This window comes from Mesoplodon bidens (genome assembly GCF_964165515.1).
Source record: "Mesoplodon bidens genome assembly, chromosome: X".
Classification (NCBI taxonomy): Eukaryota; Metazoa; Chordata; class Mammalia; order Artiodactyla; family Ziphiidae; genus Mesoplodon; species Mesoplodon bidens.
This window is the reverse complement of record NC_138163.1, coordinates 123,632,865-123,653,003: the sequence shown is the minus strand read 5'-3', so window position 1 is coordinate 123,653,003 and position 20,139 is coordinate 123,632,865. Positions and strand designations below refer to the sequence as shown.

The 20,139-nt window shown below is 38.3% G+C and overlaps 1 protein-coding gene across 3 annotated transcripts in view; it reads right to left on the bottom strand.

Annotated features, from left to right (window-relative positions):
• The window catches only part of RPS6KA3 (ribosomal protein S6 kinase A3), a 111,370-nt gene that overhangs the window by 51,176 nt on the left and 40,055 nt on the right, over positions 1-20,139 (bottom strand). For all 3 annotated transcript variants that reach the window (XM_081222471.1, XM_081222473.1, XM_081222472.1), the window contains one exon: positions 3,368-3,484. In XM_081222471.1, coding sequence (XP_081078597.1) covers positions 3,368-3,484 — 117 coding nt within the window. The remainder of the gene's footprint in view (positions 1-3,367; positions 3,485-20,139) is intronic.

Sequence of the window (20,139 nt, the reverse complement as noted above, 5' to 3'; positions counted from 1 at the left end):
ATTAAAGGCAATCAGAGATTATGAATATTTTTGAACTGAAATAAATTCTAACAAGGTGGGGATAATTAGGATTTATCTGATATTTATTATTCATTCTTAAGATTCCCTAATCAAGCTTCTTCATACTATTCTACAAGAAAAATTCTCCTCATGGGTTCAAACTTTCTTCGCCCTACTTTGAAAGTACCCTCTTGATACTTTTCAGCACATCTTAGTTTTTGCAAAGGACCTTCACAAGCATTTATAATGCACCATCATGATAACTTTGGGAGGCAGTCCTACTAAGCAATGCCTATTTTATAGCTAGGGCTTTGAGGTGTCACAGTGGAGGTACTGGGATAAGAATCGGGCCAGCCACCCAGTTCTGTGCTTCTGCTCAGGGCACTCAATCGGTTGCCTCTGGCTGGTCACCAGTCAAGCGCAGCAGGAGCAGCAGCAGTCCCAGATGCCATCAGATCTTCCCCCACCAGCATTTCTGACTTTTTGAATCCCTCATGAAGCTATTCTAGGCTGTGACAGGTCATCCCTGTTTCCTTGGCTGAGACTGGCTTTTGAGGATGAGTAAGAAAGGAGACGCCCTATTTTTAATGTTTGCTATTTATAGTAAGGTATTTAAGTTACTTTTAAAGAAATAAAGGGAGAAGCATGCTAACTCCTGGAAACTTCAATATTATGTTCCCTGAAAATATAATGTGTAGAAATAAATCCAACTATTTTGGTTTATCCATAATAAATGGCATGATAATACAATCTCATAGCAGATATTATGTGCTTGGCCTTATATCATTTAATTCTTACTACTACCCTATGAGGGCAGGACTATTATTTACTCATTACTTCTTTCTAGAACATATATTAGGTACCATGCTACTGGTTCCATACTGAGACATGGTTCAAGGCATTCATGGCCCCTGCACTCATGGAACATATAGTCTAGTGGGGGAGACAGCCAATAAACAAATAATTACACAAACAAAAAACTGCAGTTGTGGTTAGTGCTGTGAAGATGAGGTATGTAATGTTCTGAGAGGGTAAAAATAGACGAATACGACCTAGGTCAGGATGGCTGGGAAGACTTCTTTGAGATCCTAAGCTTGAGAGGAGCCAACCAGAGGAGGAAGGGATGGGGGTGGAGCAGTGTTTTTCAGGCAGAGGGAACAGCATGTGCAAAAGGCTTCTGCTTATGGATTAAAAAAGAAGGCCAATGTGGCCAGAACACAGGCAGTGAAAAGTATATAAAGTGATGTTGATGAAGTAGCTAGGGGGCAGACTGAGGGGCTCCTCAGCCATCTTAAGAATTTGTCTTTCTCCTAAAAGCAAAGGGAGGCCTCTAAAGGGTTAAGTGGATGGAGCATAAGACTAGCTCTTGTTGGCTGTCATGTATTGATAAACAATGGCTTGAGGCAAAAATAAATTTGGGAAGCCCAAGGTAGGAGCCTCCTTCAATAGGCCAGGGAGAAATGGTGGTGGCACAGACTGGAGAAGTGGCAGGGAGAAGGAGAGAACAGGCATGATTTGAGAAATCTTCACTAAATCAGCAGAACTTGTGAACGGATCAGATTGGTGGGGGTCGGGGGAGAGGGAAGGGTGGGGACTAGGAGGATATGTCAAGAATGCCTCTCAAGTTTCTGGCTTGCTTAACCAGAAGTCATTCATAGTGATAGAGAAAAATGAAATAGAGGTTTGGGGGTTAGGGGAAAATCATGAGTTTGGTCTTAGATATGTTGAGTTTAAACTGACTTTGGGGCATGCAAAGAGAAAAAAATAAGTAGCTGTACATACAGTTCAGAGCTTAGAGTCACAATCTAGATTGGAGATATAAATCTGTTACATCAGCTGTATGTGGGTTTTATTAAGATAGTGGGCATAAAGAAATTAATTAGTAGGGAGTATAGAGTGAGAAGGGAGCCTAGAATGGAACCTTGAGAACTTCAGTACCTAATGACTGCCTAGAAGAGGAAAATGGGGCTCCAAGAGGTTAAGTAACTTGCTCAAGTGCACACAGCAAGTAAGTAGAAAAAACAAAACAAAACTAGAATCCACGTCTGGCTGACCTAGAGCTCAAACTTGCAACCATTATCTTCTTTTGGCTACTTAATCTATATCTGGATTAAAAATATCACTTTGGGCTTGAAAGAGGTTAACAGCTGTAACAGATTACCTATGTTAGCCAAGAATTGCTAAATAGTCCCGTTAAAATACACAAGAGAGCAAAACGGGTGTTGTTTTGAAGCTTGCAAAGCATATCTTCAAATGCTTCCTCACAGAGAGGTGGCAAGGAAGCACTGCACTGTGAAGGCTGAATGCAATCTCAGAACGTTCCTCTTGCTGAGAAATGGACTAGACAGATCAAGTAGTAGTGATTATAATGCTGTACTTCTCAAAATGGAGTACAGGAAGCGCTCCTGAGGTATGCAGCAGGGGGACAAGGAATACTTGAAAAATGATAAAGATGTTGCAATTTTAGTTGGTGGATTTGGGAAATAGTTGAGAAATATTTTTGGATATTAAAAACAGACACAGAGGGGCTTCCCTGGTGGCGCAGTAGTTGAGAATCTGTCTGCCAATGCAGGGGACACGGGTTCGAGCCCTGGTCTGGGAGGATCCCACATGCTAGGGAGCAACTGGGCCCGTGAGCCACAACTACTGAGCCTGCACGTCTGGAGCCTGTGCTCCGCAACAAGAGAGGCTGCGACAGTGAGAGGCCCGCGCACCATGATGAAGAGTGGCCCCTGCTCGCCACAACTAGAGAAAGTCCTCGCACAGAAACGAAGACCCAACACAGCCATAAATAAATAAATTAATTAATTAAAAAACAAAAACAAAAACCAGACACAGATATCATTGAATAGAATGCAGCCTGTGAGTTCATTTTAAAGACAAGCTATAAGTCCCCCAAATTTCGTATGTGTAGTGGTAACCCCCCACCCTATTTCCTTGGGAGTACCTATTTGCTTTCTGCTGGTATTAGGGGTACTCTGGAGGAAAGATTGAGATGCACTGTTATAATGTATTGTAAGATCACTTTCCGATTCTACATGAAGACTCAAAAAGAGGCCAGTGTGTCATGGGAACATTTTGTGATTTTTTTAATCATTCAAGAAGTGCAATTAGAAAGGTCATATAGTCTTGAAGATAAAATGAATATGAAGTGAACACTGCCAAGTTATGAAAGTTCCCATTGTACTTCTGAATGACTTTATTCACTTTGTCACACTTATTGATAATGAGAATTGTAAAAACACAGAAAATACTGCATTGTAGGGAGATCAGTAGTATTTCATAAAATATTTCTGTTCCCCATTTGTATGAAATATACATGAATTCCAAAAAGCAACTTTTTAAAAAGCACATATTCATGACTTACCTTTCCAAATGATCCCTGCCCTAGTACTTTTAAAAGTTCAAATTGGGAAGGATCTGCCTTTTCATGTCCTTCCTTTACATGATGTGTGATTGCAATTTCTTTGATACTGCCTTCTTCCTGTTGATGCAAATATAAGGGGACAAAACAGAGTTAGAGCTACTTCCTCTGGCTATAAATCAAGCAATGTAAATTTATTGTATCATATTAGAAATCCTCAAATTAACATACACAAACCACCTTTACTGACTCACCAAGTAAAAAGAGAACACATGCCAAGCAAATATACTTTCAAGTTAAATGTCAGAGAAAGAATAATACCAGCCAACCACATAGGCCAGTTTAACCTCTACATAACATTAGTTCTGAATATTTTCAAGTCTTCACTCTTCCTATTGGAGATAATCAGAAGGATTAGCTTCATGGGGTGAGGGCAGAGTGTGTAAAGAAGGCTGAAAACAGATCAGAGTAATCTGCTGTGCTCTGATATGTGATTGTATTACGTAGAACCAACACTATCCACAACAAAACCTGATTATTGGGGAGAGGGGTTGAAAAATATTCCGGGGTCAACGTGGAGATTTCTACCTTCAGCAAGGCTGTTTGAATTAGCCTGCTGAAGTTTACTGTGTTTGAAATATCTAAGTTACTTTCTGTTTCTAGGACTACCTGAGATCTGAGATGGGAGAAAGGGATAACTCTAAAACACAAAATCAAGAAAGATTTAACATTTGGATGGAGGATTAGACAGAAAAAAAATGTTCAGCATAATGGAACAGTAGAAGGTCTTAGAGTTAAGAGAAGGATACTTAAAGAAGGTGGATGCTTTACTATACCTGAGAGAAGGTGTCAGAAGAGAAAGGTTGAAAATACATGTAAGTATACATAGAATTTCAATTACTTAATTACCCTGAGATCAGCAGATTAAGTACACCTTATTTATTCAATAATCAAGACATGTACTTTATCAGCCCAAAACTACAATAAAACAAAACCCAACAAAACAAGAAACATAAGCCTGTCAAAGACTATCTTTTCTTTTTTTTTTTTTTTTTTTCTTTTTCTGTACGCGGGCCTCTCACTGCTGTGGCCTCTCCCGTTGCGGAGCACAGGCTCCGGACACACAGGCTCCGCGGCCATGGCTTGCGGGCCCAGCCGCTCCACGGCATGTGGGATCTTCCCGGACCGGGGCACGAACCCGTGTCCCCTGCATCGGCAGGCGGACTCTCAACCACTGCGCCACCAGGGAAGCCCTATCTTTTCTTTTTTTTGCCTATAATGTTTTTTCTAGTGCATACGTACTATTAGTAGAATCTAAATGTGTTATACAAACATAAATAATTCATTATTTTTATTACCATTTATTCCATATAAATGCTCGAACTCTAGTAACATTCTCTGAGACACTCACAGAAGGCTGGCAATATAAGGAATTACAAAGATTTCTCAAAAAGATATACCAAGGATATCCTAATGTGGTAGCTTTTGAAAATGAGTAGTAAAAGGAAAAAAAGCTCCTATAAGAGGACAAAAAAGAAATCCAGGCCCACCAATTTACTCTGTAAGACAGAAGCTGTAGTTTGTAGAATGTTGTACTACTAAGGCAGCTTAATCATTTTGGACTTTCTTGGAACTTTGGCAACAATAATAAAACAATCCCCTAATATGGTTTAGTCTTTTATTTTGTAATTCCATATGTATTATCTCATTTAATTCTCACAACGATCCTGTGCAATAGGCATTAGGGTAGAATCAAACATTAGCTGACTCCTTCCTAGGCACCCCTTCTCTCCAAATGAGACCAATGTGTACAAGGGCTTGAGAGTGACAGCTGTTCCTAGGCGTATTAGGAAAGAAAGGAAGCAAATTACCAAATTCTTTCAAAAAAAAAAAACTTTCAAAGAACAATGTATATGTGGGATTGATTAAGTAAGAAAGATTTAGATTAAAATCCAGCAAATATTTATTAAACACCGAACATGTATCAAGCCCGGGTTGGGTGTTTTTTCACCTTTTCTATTTATGCTTCATGCAAATCTTTGACTACATATCAGTATTAGAGAGGGCTGGTGATAACACAGAGTATACCCCAAAGCAAGCAAAAACATTTCAGAACTCTCTACAGACTCCTCCATTCACCATTAGAGATTTTAAAGGTAAAATGGTCTGAATATTCTACAGTCTGAAGTTTAAAGAGATCAAGTAAAGATCACAAGCTAGTAACTGGCAGACATAGGGCCCAATTCCAGGCTTTCTGACTTCTAACAACTTCTAAAACAAGGATCTTAGCATTACACCACATTGAGACTGTCAGAGGCTCTTGGTGGTTCCCCATCCAAGATCAATGTCAGGAACATACAGACTTATTCCCCTGGTTTTTGTAACTGGTCTGTATCTCTTAGGTCAGTTAGCTAAACTGATTAGTGAAGTGGTCTCTGAACTTTTGGTAATGCACCATTATTAATTCAAAAAAATAGCATATACCCAATATTTGTATACTTATTGGCTTATATATACTTTTTGTCTTACTAAATTATATCCATTATACATGGAAATGAAACTATAAAGAAGTTCTCCTCTTTCTTTTTTGTACTCTAAAGTGCTGTCACATCAAACTCTGAAGACTAACGGATAACAGACTTGAACTCATGAGGCTAAGTTCATGCGTTGGATTCCAGCATGTGCCAGTGTGCCTCCTGTGGGAAAAACCAACTGTTCCAAGAGCCTAACTGAAATCTAACGGCTATTTATGCCCTGATATCATGATGCTGTGAAGAACTATACCCTGTAATGTTCTATATATTTTACGACTTTTCTTTCTTGGGTTAAGTGGGATGTAATTTATTAGGCTGCAACATTATTTCATCTTATATTCCGTAGCAGGTACCTACTACAATTGTCTGTCACAAATAAAGATGCAACACAGGCAAGGAAGGACTACTGAACTCTAACCGTTTTGCATTTTGTCACAGGCATACAGCATCAAGCCTTACTCTCACAGTGTGAGCTACCATCAGGCCATGGATCTCAAAATAAACAGCAGTTACTATTCAAGAAAGATTTCATCTTTGATGACTATCCTTCCTTTCATGTCAAAAAATTACTAAAAAGGGGGCTTCCCTGGTGGCGTAGTGGTTGAGAGTCCGCCTGTCGATGCAGGGGACACGGGTTCGTGACCCGGTCTGGGAAGATCCCACATGCCGCGGAGCGGCTGGGCCCGTGAGCCATGGCTGCTAAGCCTGCGCGTCCGGAGCCTGTGCTCCGCAGTGCGAGAGGCCACAGCAGTGAGAGGCCCGCGTACCGCCAAAAAAAAAAAAAAAAAAATTACTAAAAAATGTAGAGTCTCCCTTTGATCCCTTCATTCAATAAACACACTTAAGCACCTATTCTGTATCAAGCATGGTTCTGGGAATAGCTTTCATTCTATTTCCAGTAACATCGTCCTGCTGTAATCCTTCATTACCTTTCCTGTAGGAAACTGAAACTAGCTTGGTCACTCCTAATGCCCCTTTCTGCCACTGCCACTCCAATCCATCCTCCTGACAAATTCATTTTCTGAAAGTAGACAGCTCCAGTTACATGACCAGACTGCTCAAAAACTCCTCCAAGTTTTTCTAAATTAAATGCACTGCTTTTCGTTGGCATTGGAGGCCTTCTACAATATGGTCTCAACATGCTTTTCTGGTATTATTTCCCAACATTCCCTTACACGTAGCCTTCTGTCAACTTGGGTTATTTCCTGTTCCCTAAATTTTTTGTTTTTAAAATCAAAGTAATACATGCACATGGGTAACAAATCAAACAGTGGTAGAATAGCTTATGGTGAAAAGCAAGTCTCTTCTCACCCCCATACCTAAGCTTTAAAAAAATTTTAATTCTTTCTGCACTTACTTTGATCATTTCTTAGTTTATTAACTTTAAGACAATACCTATTGATTTAAAAATAAGAAAGATGAGGGACTTACTTATATTATGCCCCTTCCATCCATCACCTTCCTCCCCACTGTTTGATAATTATATTAATTTCACATAAACCTCTTGTTTCTTCTATAAGTTTTAGACAGAATCCTAACTCTTCATTTTGTAAAAGGAGGGTAATAGTGCCCATACATTCGTTCCCTCAAACTTCCCCCCACCTGCTAATAGCTTATTTTTATTAATATTTAAGGATATTAATATTAAGAAAACTAACATTCTCTCCTGTAACCACAACCAAATCCTTCATGCTCTCCCTACAGCTTGATTCTAAAAGCTGAAAGCCTATATAAGCAGCAGCATTTTCATGACAATATATTGCTCAAACGCAGGCTAGGAAGTATATTAAATTTCCTTTCATATGGGCCCCTAACAGTGACTTCTGGGATAATCCAAGGGGACTTTAAATCTTAGATTTTTACCATACTTTCCATTTTTCTGAGAGCCCTCTCTTACCCTCCCATCAGGATGGGTTGTTCTCTAGGCCTTGCTGCGTAGATATTATCTCGGGATATATCTTCAGTGCTTTCCTGGTTGAATCCACTATTTTCAGTTTCCCACGTCTCTCTCTTTCTTAGACTACTCCCTTGTAACTTCCTAAGAAAGGTGATGTGGAAGAAAACTTTCTGGATCTTCCACATCTGAAAATGTCTCTATTTTGTCTTCACATTTGTATAATTTGGCTTGCTACCAAATTCTAGAATAAAAATAATCTTGCTCAAGAATGTTGGCGCCATTCGTCCACTGTCTTCTAGCAGTCAGCACTGCTGATTAGCTGGATGATGCTAGCCTGATATACACTTTTTGGTACGTGACCTGGTTTTTCTTTCTGGAAGCTTCAAGAATTTTCTGTCCTTGTATTTCTGAAATTCCACACTAAGTGAGATAAATATGGTCTCCTTTCCTTCAAAATGCTAGAGGTTTGGTGAACCTTTATAATCTAAAGACGTGAATTCTTTACCTCTGGGGAAATTCTGACATTTCTTTGATAATTTCCTTCCATCCACGCTTCAGGGTTTCTCTTTTTGCAACAACTCTATTAGCTGGATACTGTACGTCTGGAATTTAATTTTCATCCTTTTTTCTCCTATTTTCTGTTTCTTTTCTGAGAGACGTCCTTGACTTTATTTTCCCACCCCCATACTGAATTTTTTATCCTGGCAAATCTTATTTTAAAATAAATCTTCAAGTGTTTCTTTTCTCAATATTTCGTTCTTTTTTTAAATAGCACCTTCCTACACTCCCTACCTCTTCCTCCCCAAAATGGATGCAATCATTCCAAACCTCCTTGAGGATAGTAACTAGACTTTTTAAAACCTTTTTTCTAAATTGGGATGCAGAGGATACAAAAAATGTTCTTGGGGGTGGAGAGAAAAGATCAATGCTTTATGGCCCAAGTTGCAAAAACTATCCCCAACACATTTTTCTGCTCCTTCTCAGTTGAAATTTTTACTAATCATATCAGCAAACCATTTTCTATCTACTTTTATGTATATGTGAAGTCACAGTAGCATAATAGGCACAATATCCTTGGTTGCTATCTTGATCCCCAAATTGTGCTTTATGTCACCAGTCTTTCCAAGTTATGGGGCCATGAATATTTTAGAAATGAATTTGAGGTTCAATTAGGACATAATACTAATGCTTGGGCAATCTTGGACAACAGATAGGAAAGCAACAATGTGCTCTTCTAGCTCATACCTGGAATCCAATGAGATGGATGCAGAGAGGGATATCGAATTTCTGAAGACATTAATAACCAAGGACAGATTGATATTTGCATGCGACAAACCTACCTTAGGTCACTAAATCACCTGTTACTGAAATAAATCTGTCACATGACAACACAGAACTACAGTTTGATAGTTTGTAAAGTTGTGTTTTTGCCTGTAAGTATACAGTGAAGCAACTGTAATTTTATGGAAAAAGAATTTTATCAATGAAGTAGAGCAGAGATGTAAGTTATATCCATTATAATTACTCTGTGAGGCTCACATTTTTACATTTTCTGGCACAACTGTACTTTAACTGATACATGGATACCTGCCCAGTCATTACCACAAAAACTTACTTTGTGTATTTTAAAAAGTTATACAAAATTCCATATTTTTATTTTTACAAAGTCTACGTTTATTTGCTAGATAAAGGTCTACCTGTAGGCAAAATTGTGAGGCTGCCAGCTGGTCTACATCACAACCCTGTATCCTTCATCTACACTCCTAGCACTTTCAGACATTTGGTACTCACAGTTGCCAAACTCAGAGGTGTTCAATACTCTCAAGCTATGAATGGGAATTCATTCGTTCATCTATTTAAACATTTATTTATTGAACACCTAATACATGCCAGGCACTCTTCTAGCTGTCTGAGATATACAATAAATGAAACAGACCAAAATCTTTGCTGTTTTGGGGAGAGACCTAATAATAATAATAATAATAATAATAAGGCTCTTGTACTTTTGCTTCTTCCTGACTACCTGGTCCTGATGGAAGTGTTTCTGATCTATGACATTCTCTTAGGCTCTTTCCTTTTTGTTAGAAGGCAATTCAGATTCTGGGCCAGGTACTGAACTAGGTATTAGCAAAACTATGATACAGAAGAGTATCTGCTCTCTAGGAATTTACCTAGGGCTTCAAAGATGTACTATTGGGCAAATACTTGTTGAGATATGACCCTGATAGATAAAACAAAGTCAGTTCAGTTAAAAAAATATCTATGGGACTTCCCTGGTGGTGCAGTGATTAAGAATCCGCCTGCCAATGCAGGGGACACGGGTTCGATCCCTGCTCCGGGAAGATCCCACATGCCGCGGAGCAACTAAGCCCATGCACCACAACTACTGAGCCTGCGCTCTAGAGCCCACGAGCCACAACTACTGAGCCCATGTGCCACAACTACTGAAGCCCACGCACCTAGAGCCCATGCTCCGCAACAAAAGAAGCCACCGCAATGAGAAGCCCGTGCACCGCAACGAAGAGTAGCCCCTGCTCGTCGCAACTACAGAAAGCCCGCGTGCAGCAACGAAGACCCAACATAGCCAAATATTAAGAAACAAAAAAACAACTATAATTTAAGGAATTTGTAAAGAGTATCATTTTAGACATCACAGAAAAATGGCAGAAGAAAATTCATGGACAGGTGGATCTTTCGTTGTTCCTCCAGTCACAGAGAAAGCCACCTCATTTGTTTCCCAGGACCAACAAAAGGTCGAGAGGTTCCATCTTAAATGGTCTTTGAGGTTCACCCCGTACTGGGAAAAAATTAACTCAATGTTTCCTTTTCAAGTTGAAAGGGAAAAAAAAAATTTTGTTCTTAAAATGTTTGTAAAAAGGATTAAAGAATGGGCTTCCCTGGTGGCGCAGTGGTTGAGAGTCCGCCTGCCGATGCAGGGGACACGGGTTCGTGCCCCGGTCCGGGAGGATCCCACATGCCGCGGAGCGGCTGGGCCCGTGAGCCATGGCCGCTGGGCCTGTGCGTCCGGAGCCTGTGCTCCGCAGCGGGAGAGGCCACAACAGTGAGAGGCCCACATACCGCAAAAAAAAAAAAAAAAAAAAAAAAAAAAAAAAAAAGGATTAAAGAAAAGGAACTGAAACAGATACTGCTTACCTGAGTTATATAAAACCTAATACTATAACATGCAAATATCAAGAAAACAAACTGGGTGACATTAATTGATTTTAAAGAATGATTCAACATTTGGCATTATGCCCTGCCTTGTATACATAATTTCCTTTTTCCTCCCCTCCCTTGAGTCAGGAAGTGTGTTCTTAAGGCATTTGTATTTTTTAAATTGTTTTTAATGTCAGAAAATATTGTTGAAGCTCGAAATAAAATATTTAAATATTCCTTAGTAAAAGCCAATAAATAAGTATTTTCTACTCATGGATATGTAACCATTTTTTGGCCTATCATAAAAAAAAGACCTGACAAATGAAATTATAAGATTTTATTTACCTCTTAAATATAATCCAAAAGTAAAGTAAATAAAGCATCGCTTTCTATATAGATAATTATAGTTCAATAATATACTTTTTTTAATTTGAAAAAGATATGTTAATTTTTTTTGATGATCAAGATACATAAAAATTATTTGGCTGTGACACATAATTAGTCTTGTTATTCAAGCTGCGGTGAGAAACCACATTTTAATTTATTCTACATTACAATTTGACCAAATCCAATCTACTTGATTTGCTAATGAATAACATGTTCAGAATTTTTCATTTAGCCAAATTCTTTAAGAGAGTATTCTAGGCCAGCTTCTTGAATCTATGTTTGAGAAAACAGCATTGCTGGTTCTCCAGACTAATATTTTCAATAACTGCTGGAAAGAGCACTGAGTTTTCTCCCAATTGGGAATCCCGATCAACAAATTTAATTCTCTTTAAAGAGCAGCAGGATAGCACAATTCTCATGGCAAAATATCAAGTTGATTTCGGCAGGATTTTAGATTAAATACAATGCAAATTATCATTCACTAAACACATTTTAACAAAGTTACGCTTTGAAAACTGTGCCTACTGTAAGATAAAATTACTTGCTTAAAGCTAAATATAATTGATTAAAAACTTCAAATTTTTAAAAGAACCAATTTCAACAAAAATCTGTTTTTAAGTTCTTGACTGTTTAAAATAACACATTCCCCTACTCATCAAAATGTTGCTTACATTATTATTACATAGTAATCTCCTAAATATTAGTAGGTTCACAATTTTGTTCACGCCTAGTTCAATACTGAGAGTTACAGTCATCTATTTTATTATATAAAATTACAAACACTAACAAGATTAAAAATTACTTTAGCACTAAAAAGGCAATGTAAAATAAGTTTACAAAATTCACAGTTGAAATATATAATATAAATAGCTGGCTTACTTTTAGTAAATAGAAATATTATTCTTTAAATGTTCTATAAGAACTGGTTTTGAATTTTGAAAAGCTTCTTAAAAGAACATACAAAGTGAAATAATTGTTTAATTAGTATAATTATACTTAGCTCTAACCGAAACATTTTAGTCTTTAAAGAAGTTGAACAAAGCTTACCTGTATAGAGCGAACACGAAAAGACAGAAATTTAAACATGGCTATGAAACCATGATGGTGATAAAGAATTTCTAACGGTAAAACTTAAGTTAGAAAGGGAAGGCCAAGCCCCTGCAAAGTTTTCCCCTACCAGCTGTTCCGGCAATTAGAAAATTTCCTGTCAGGCGGGTCCTGAAATGCTAGAGAAAGAGGCCTGACAATTTTCCTGTGGTAAAAGAAAGGAGAAACGTAATGGCGAGGGCACTAATGTAGCTGATAGGTAGAGAGGCCAGAACAGGAAACCAAAACAGATTTGCTGATAGCAAAATCCTGCTGAAATGTTCGTACTCCTGGTTCCCAGAAATCCAGACAATTTTCACAACCCATGAAACGAACATTATTTTATTTCAGAATCCTGAGATATGCTGGTATTTCTTAACTATATGACTTTAAAAGCAACTGAAACTAGTCAGCACAATTAAAATAACAAGTCATCAATTCTCATGTGAAATTTTACCCTTCGCAATGTTTAGACACACACTCCAAAGGACAGTTTCAAGACTATTTTAAGGTTATATATAGACATGTCATGGGTGTTCCCTGTCAATGAGGAAGAGTTTCCGAACTATGGGAAGAAAATGACCACATGCAAGAAGCTTTTTGATTGTGATGTAAGGACAAACTCTTCCTGTCTTCAATGAAAGTGAATTACATTTAAATTCACATTGGTTATAAACATCAATTATCAACCAGGTTAAAGACGTCAAGGCCCACAGTTAAAACTCACATTCCTAGCTGATAAAATCTAAATTAAAAAAAAAGTCCACTCCCTGGGCTATTAGTGAGCAAAAGGAACATTTACTGAAGAAGTCAACCTGGAAAAGAAGGAGGGATCAAGCTACCAGACAATCCCTTACTCCATTTCATCCTCTAATAGCTTCCAGAAGTTATTCTAAGGTATTTTTGCTTTGGGAAATGTTTTTGAAAGTATGCCAGTATTCAGAACACGATCACTGAGATAGCGGCATTCAAACAAAACCAAAGGCCTGAAGCATCGAGAGCTGTGGGAAAATACTTTATTTAATGTACACAATCTGTGTGGAACCAATAAAAACCTCAAATGTTAATCTACATAACCTATACGAATTTAATAAAATCACTGAATTTTCAAAACCTGAAGAGCCTCTAAAAATCACCAAGCTTGCTCCAAGCTTGAAGGAACTATGATCAAGGCAGGCACATATTTGATGACAGAGCTATCTATCATGGGAGCTCAGTGCTGCTGTCCTGTATTGAGCAAACATTAGAGGGTCCATTAGGTGCTACAGGTACCATTTGAAAGGCCAGGGCTCTTCCTGCTAGATCAAATTTTTATGGCAATGTTCTATAAATGACCTAATGCAAGTTGAAGAATAAAAAAAAAACCTGCTTGGGACTTCCCTGGTGGTGCAGTGGTTAAGAATCCGCCTGCCAATGCAGGGGACACGGGTTCGAGCCCTGGGCCGGGAAGATCCCACATGCCGTGGAGCAACTAAGCCCGTGCGCCACAACTACTGAGCCTGCACTCTAGAGCCCGTGAGCCACAAATGCTGAGCCGACGTGCCACAACTACGGAAGCCCGTGCACCTACAGCCCGTGCTCCGCAACAAGAGAAGCCACCGTAATGAGAAGCCCACACACCGCAAGGAAGAGTAGCCCCGGCTCACCGCAACTAGTGAAAGCCTGCACACAGCTACGAAGACCCAATGCAGCCAATAAATAAATAAATAAACAAACAAACAAATTTATTAAAAAAAAGACTGTCAAGAAGAGGCAAACATCATGGTTACTATAGAACCAATTAAGGGGTACAAAATAAAACAGGTGTGTCTCTGTACAGAGAAGTCATCAATTTTACTCAAGTAATACTTAAGAACAGAAGCAACCAAATAACCTTTTCTGAATTTGAAGGATTAGCCTAAATTGGCTTTAATGACTAGTGATGCTCAGGTTAACAATTAACAATTTTACTGTGAGTTATACTTTTTAATACTACCCCTAAAAAATGAAGCAATGTTTCAGATATCAAAATCTGAACTAAGTCTCCCTCAGTTGAAATGATACCTTAATTAAAACAGCATGGTACTGCTGTATAAAAGCAGAGTGACAGAAAAGAATGTGCCACTTTACATCTGAGGGAGATGTTAGGATATTTGGCTACCTGTTTAGAAAATGCAAGCCATAAAGGAAAACATTGATACAGATTTGATTATAAAATTCAGAAACTCCTCTACGTCAAAAAGCACCATAAAGTTAAAAGACTAGCTCACACGATTAGAATCCCTTATATACAAGATATCACTGAGCAACTGCTTTACTTGGGTATTAGCTATCTCCGAACCAGAACGAACCCATATCTCATTATAAGCAGTTGAAACACTGAAAAATGCCTCAGTGTTCCTTTTGTGTGTGCTCAAATATCCATACCATGTCTAAGTATCAGAGGTATCCCAGGAGTCTTGTCAGGCTTAGAAATATTTTGGCAGTAAACCCGTGTCTATGAGAAATGTTTGGATATTTTGTCAATTTTGTATGAGTACAGAAGGGACACTGCTTATGGCATTTATTAGTATTTAAGCACAACCCATTGTCCCTATCAGATTAAGCTTCAGAACAGGCAAACAGCACATAGGAGGAACTCAAATAATGGCTGCCCAATTAAGTATCATATACTGAAATCTGAAATGGACACTACTTGTGTGGTTGTGCACATGAAACCAGATATTATTGTTGATATTTTCCTGCCTCTAACCTTTTTCCTGCCTCTAACTTTTAACTATCTTTAAATTTCTCTTATTAAATTTTCAGCTAGTTTTTCAGTTTTGTGTCTTATTGGTTTTATCATTTGCCTTACTATTTGAAAAGTAATTTTATTATAAAAACTATGCATGTCCAGTATAGAAAACTTAAATAATAAAAAGGAGAAAAACAAAAGAGGGAAAAAATCCACTATGTTGGTGCTTTCTAGTCTTTTTCTGTATATACGCACATATACACATGGACCATAGTACACATATTATCACTTTTTTTTCTGTAGAGGGCCAGAAAGTAAATGTTTTTGACTTTGCAGGCCATATTGGTCTCTGTCAATACTGCCACTGCAGCGTGAAGAGGAATGGGTGAGGTTGTGTTCCAATAAAACTTCATTTACAAAAATAGGGGGCAGGTCTCAGGTATAGTTTGCTGACCCCTATTTTCTATTATTAAATCATCCTCAATGCATTATTAATGACTGCAGAGCATTCTACTATATAAATCCCCTATTGTTGGGTATTTGATCTTCTATATCACTGGGATGTCCCCATCTTTTGTGCACATTCACAATTTATTAGAAATAATTTCTGGAAGTGGCACTGTATTTCTAGAGGTAGAGTATGCAGCATTTTAAAGTTTCTTGATCCTAATGTATTTGCCAAGTTGTCCTCTGGGAAGAACCTAAAAAATAATGAGAGAACCACACCAAGACCTCAGGCAGGGGTAAACTACAACCAGGCAGGGGTAAACTACAGCCAGGCAGGGCCAGTCAAGGGCTAAATCTGGTCATGCCCATGTCTATTTACATAAGAGCTCCTGCTGTTTTTTTCCCTACATAATGGCTACAGCTGACTTGAGTAGTTGCCACAGAGCCTAAAATATTTACTACCCAGCCCTTTATAAACAAAGTTTGCTGACTCATGGTCTTGAGTCCTCCAACAGAATGAGCAGCAAATGCAAAAGCCCTGAGATTAGGAATCGGCTTAATGAATTCAAAGCACAAAGGAAAGACCTTGGTGGCTAGAATGTGGTGAACACCAAGGAAAGAGAAGGAAATGGGGAAGTAGGTTCGGGCCACATTAAGCAGGGCCTTACAGACTACCAAGAAGTTTGGATTTGCATTTGATTTCAAGTGTAATGGGAAGCTAACCTTACTCATTTTAGGCAGCGGCATCAATACCAATCTCCCAAACCTGTAAATCCTTTCGGGCTTTTTCCTTTCTAATCTAACTTCCTTCCCTTCATATTTAATCCATCAATAAATTCTACTGATTTTATCTCTGAAATAAATCTCAAATCTGTCTATTTCTATTTTCTCTGACACTGTCAGTACAAACCATTATCATCTAGTGCCATCTAACTGGTTTTCCTCCTTCCAAATTTTTCCTGTGCAATCCTTTCTCTTCACAGCAGCCACAATAATTTTAAAACAGAAATCAGGCTTGGTCATACCCCCTACCTCACATTCTTCAATGGCTTCCCATCCCAGAATAAAACTCAAATTTCTCATAGTCTATGGAACACAAAGCAAACACTAATAAATGCTACCTTGATTCTGACTTGGGAATATATTCAGTAAATCATTCAAATATGATATCAATATTTGGTTTTAGACATATTTTAATCATGTTAATATCAGACTGTTTCCTCTTTACTAAAAGAAGAATGAATATTCAATTTTTAAAATGTCTTTTTATTATCTGTTAATATAAACTTAGTTTCTCTCCTCTGACCTACTGATTTGATAACTTATATCAACAGATGTCCTAATATGCTTGTATTCCTAGGAAAATTCCATTGTTTTAATATAAGTCTGTATTTGATTTGTAAATTTTTAGAAGGATTTTTCTATCTGTATTCATTAAGTGGCACAGTTTCCTTTTCTGTGTTAACTTTCATTTTCAGGGCTATGCTAACTTTATAAAACGGACTAGAAGGCGATACAATTTTTTCCTACGCTTTAGAACAATCTATTTCTTGAAAGTTTCCAAGATTTCTCCTATTGGAGCCTGGGGCCTGGCACTGTAGCGGTGGGATGTGTGTGGCGGTACGTGTTCTTTAATAACTTAAATTTCTCCCTTGCTATTGGTAAAGTCATAGTTTTTCTATTCCTTCCTAAATATCGTTTAGATTTTCTTAGAAAACCACATATTTCAGCAAGACTTCCGTATCAGTATAGAGATATATTTAGTATACTATTATGTTTTTTAAATCAAATTTAAGGAAAATTTCAAGCATATCTAAAAGTAGACTGAATAGTATAACAAACCCTCATGAACTATAACAATTATCAACTCATGGCCAATCTTGCTTCATATACTCACTTCCCCCCACTCTCATAATTATTTTGAAGCAAATCCTAGACATTATATCATTTCATCTGTAAATATTTCAGTTATTATGATGTTTTAATCTCCTTCCTATCTGTGGTTATATACTGTTTTGCTTTCCTAATGTTGTGCATTTGCTTTTGTTATTTTTCTTGTTTTCTAATTCACTGATTTTGGAATTTAAATTTAAATCCTTTCTCTTGCTTTTTATGGATTTACTTTATAGCTCTTTTTCTAGCTTCTTTCACTGAATCCTTAGTTCCTTTATTTGAATTCTCATTTATTAATAATTTTTTCTTTCAAGTATAATTCTGACAATATCATATAAGGTACTACTATATGCTAAGAACCACGCTTTACATAAAATTACTTCAGCTAATTCTCACCACAATGAGATAAGTAAATACTATTATCCACACTACAGATGAAGAAACTAAGGCTTAGAGAGAAGTTAAGGAACCTGCTGCCCAAGTTCCCACAGTTTGGAAGTGGGAATGGCTGTGATGTTGGTGGGAGCATAGACAGGCAATTCTATCTGGGGAAGGAGCATGTATATGTATGGCCAGTGGCTGAGTTAGGTCAGAAGCCAGGAGGTGCTAAACCTTTTGATAAGACCCTGAAGGAAGACAGCTCGATAGAGGGTCCATAGCAGAGTTTCTGAACACTTTTTCTACATCATACATTGTATCTGTCTGGCGAAACCCAAACCTTGGTCAAACCCAATTATCAACCATCTTCATGACTCCATGATGGCTGAACCCTGCTGGAGAAAAATAAACTGCTATAATAAAAACTTAAAATTAACATGTTCTTAACCAATTCCTTCAGATACAGTTTTGTTGTATGAATCAATTTTTCAGACACTAAAGGGTTTAATATCTAAGGATTTCCATTTAAGTATAGGAGAATTATTCTGTAGCACACATCCATCAGTAGATAATGTTATAAAGTGCTATGGTTCTAAGGTTTTAAATCAGAGATGGGAAATAAGTTTTATGATCATCAACCTGAACCAAATGGTAGTAGCTTCCTAGAGCGCTGAGAGGGGTTGCTTCTAAGGCCCTGTGTCAATGGAAAGCATGCTATATTCCACTCACAATATCTCCCCTGAGCATGATGAGAGGGCGAGGGGGCAGCACCACTGATGTCCCAGCTGGAATCTTGCAGTAAGCAGCAATACACCCTAGGTGGTATTGCTTGTCACCCTATTCATGCATTTTTCTTTTCCTGCTTAGCCTGGACTTCTTTTTTAATAAATTTTTTTCTCTATATTTATTTATTTATTTTTGGCTGTGTTGGGTCTTCGTTGCTGCATGCAGGCTTTCTCTAGTTGCAGCGAGCAGGGGCTACTCTTCGTTGCAGTGTGCGGGCTTCTCATTGCGGTGGCATCTCTTGTTGCGGACCACGGGCTCTAGGCACGCAGGCTTCAGTAGCTGTGGCACGTGGGCTTCAGTAGTTGTGGCTCATGGGCTCTAGAGTGCAGGCTCAGTAGTTGTGGCACATGGGCTTAGTTGCTCCACAGCATGTGTGATCTTCCCGGCCCAGGGCTCGAACCCGTGTCCCCTGCACTGGCAGGTGGATTCTTAACCACTGCGCCACCAGGGAAGCCCTGGAGTTCTTTTTACTTAGTCATTTTTGTCTCAAATGGTTAAATTAAGAGACTCATTTAAGTACAGGAGTTACAACTTTCAATACACCAGTATTTCAGGTTGACTCAATAAACCATTCATACTTCAAGAGAACTTAGATGAATTTTCTTTCTTTCCAATTATGGTTTAGATCAGTCAAATTGAAAAAATGGGTATTGTGACAAGTAGACTAGAGCAGAGGAGAAGCAAATTTGGATCCGAGGGATCATATGAGTTAGGCAAGCCATGATTTTTTTTAAAAAGGGGGTATTTTTTTTAAAAGCTCTTAGGGGTGGAGTAAAGGGACGCTAGAAATAAAAAATAGCCCTGAAAGAGGGCCAAAAATGTAGTAAAGGAAAACTTACATGCTTGGAAATTTTGCCTATTATACACATACTCTATTTAATGCGACCATGCAGTGCTAATTATAATGCTATTTATTCTCGGAAATATTGTCCTAAGTGGTATATACTTAAATCTACTAGAGCATATCTTCCCCATGCTCTAAGTGCTAAAATATACTCTCAGCTAATGAGAGTTAGAAAAACAGACAATACTCTACACAATTAGTCAGTAAGTGTCATTAATGTAACACTCCACAAATGTTCCCTGCCAATGAGCAAGCACCCTACCGTACTTTCCTGTTTTGAGTGGGTTCTTCGCTGTCTATTGTCTACTCCTCTAGGGTTTCTCTTTTTTTTAATTTATTTATTAATTTTATTTATTTTTGGCTGCCTTGGGTCTTTGCTGCTGCACACGGGCTTTCTCTAGTTGTGGTGAGCGGGGGCTACTCTTCGTTGCAGTGAGTGGGCTTCTCGTTGTGGTGGCTTCTCTTGTTGTGGAGCACAGGCTCTAGGTGCGCGGGCTTCAGTAGTTGGAGCACACAGGCTCAGTAGTTGCGGCACACAGGCCCTAGAGCATGCGGGCTTCAGGAGTTGTAACATGTGGGCTCAGTAGTTGCAGCACGTGGGCTCTAGAGCGCAGGCTGAGTAGTTGTGGCGCATGGGCTTAGTTGCTCCACAGC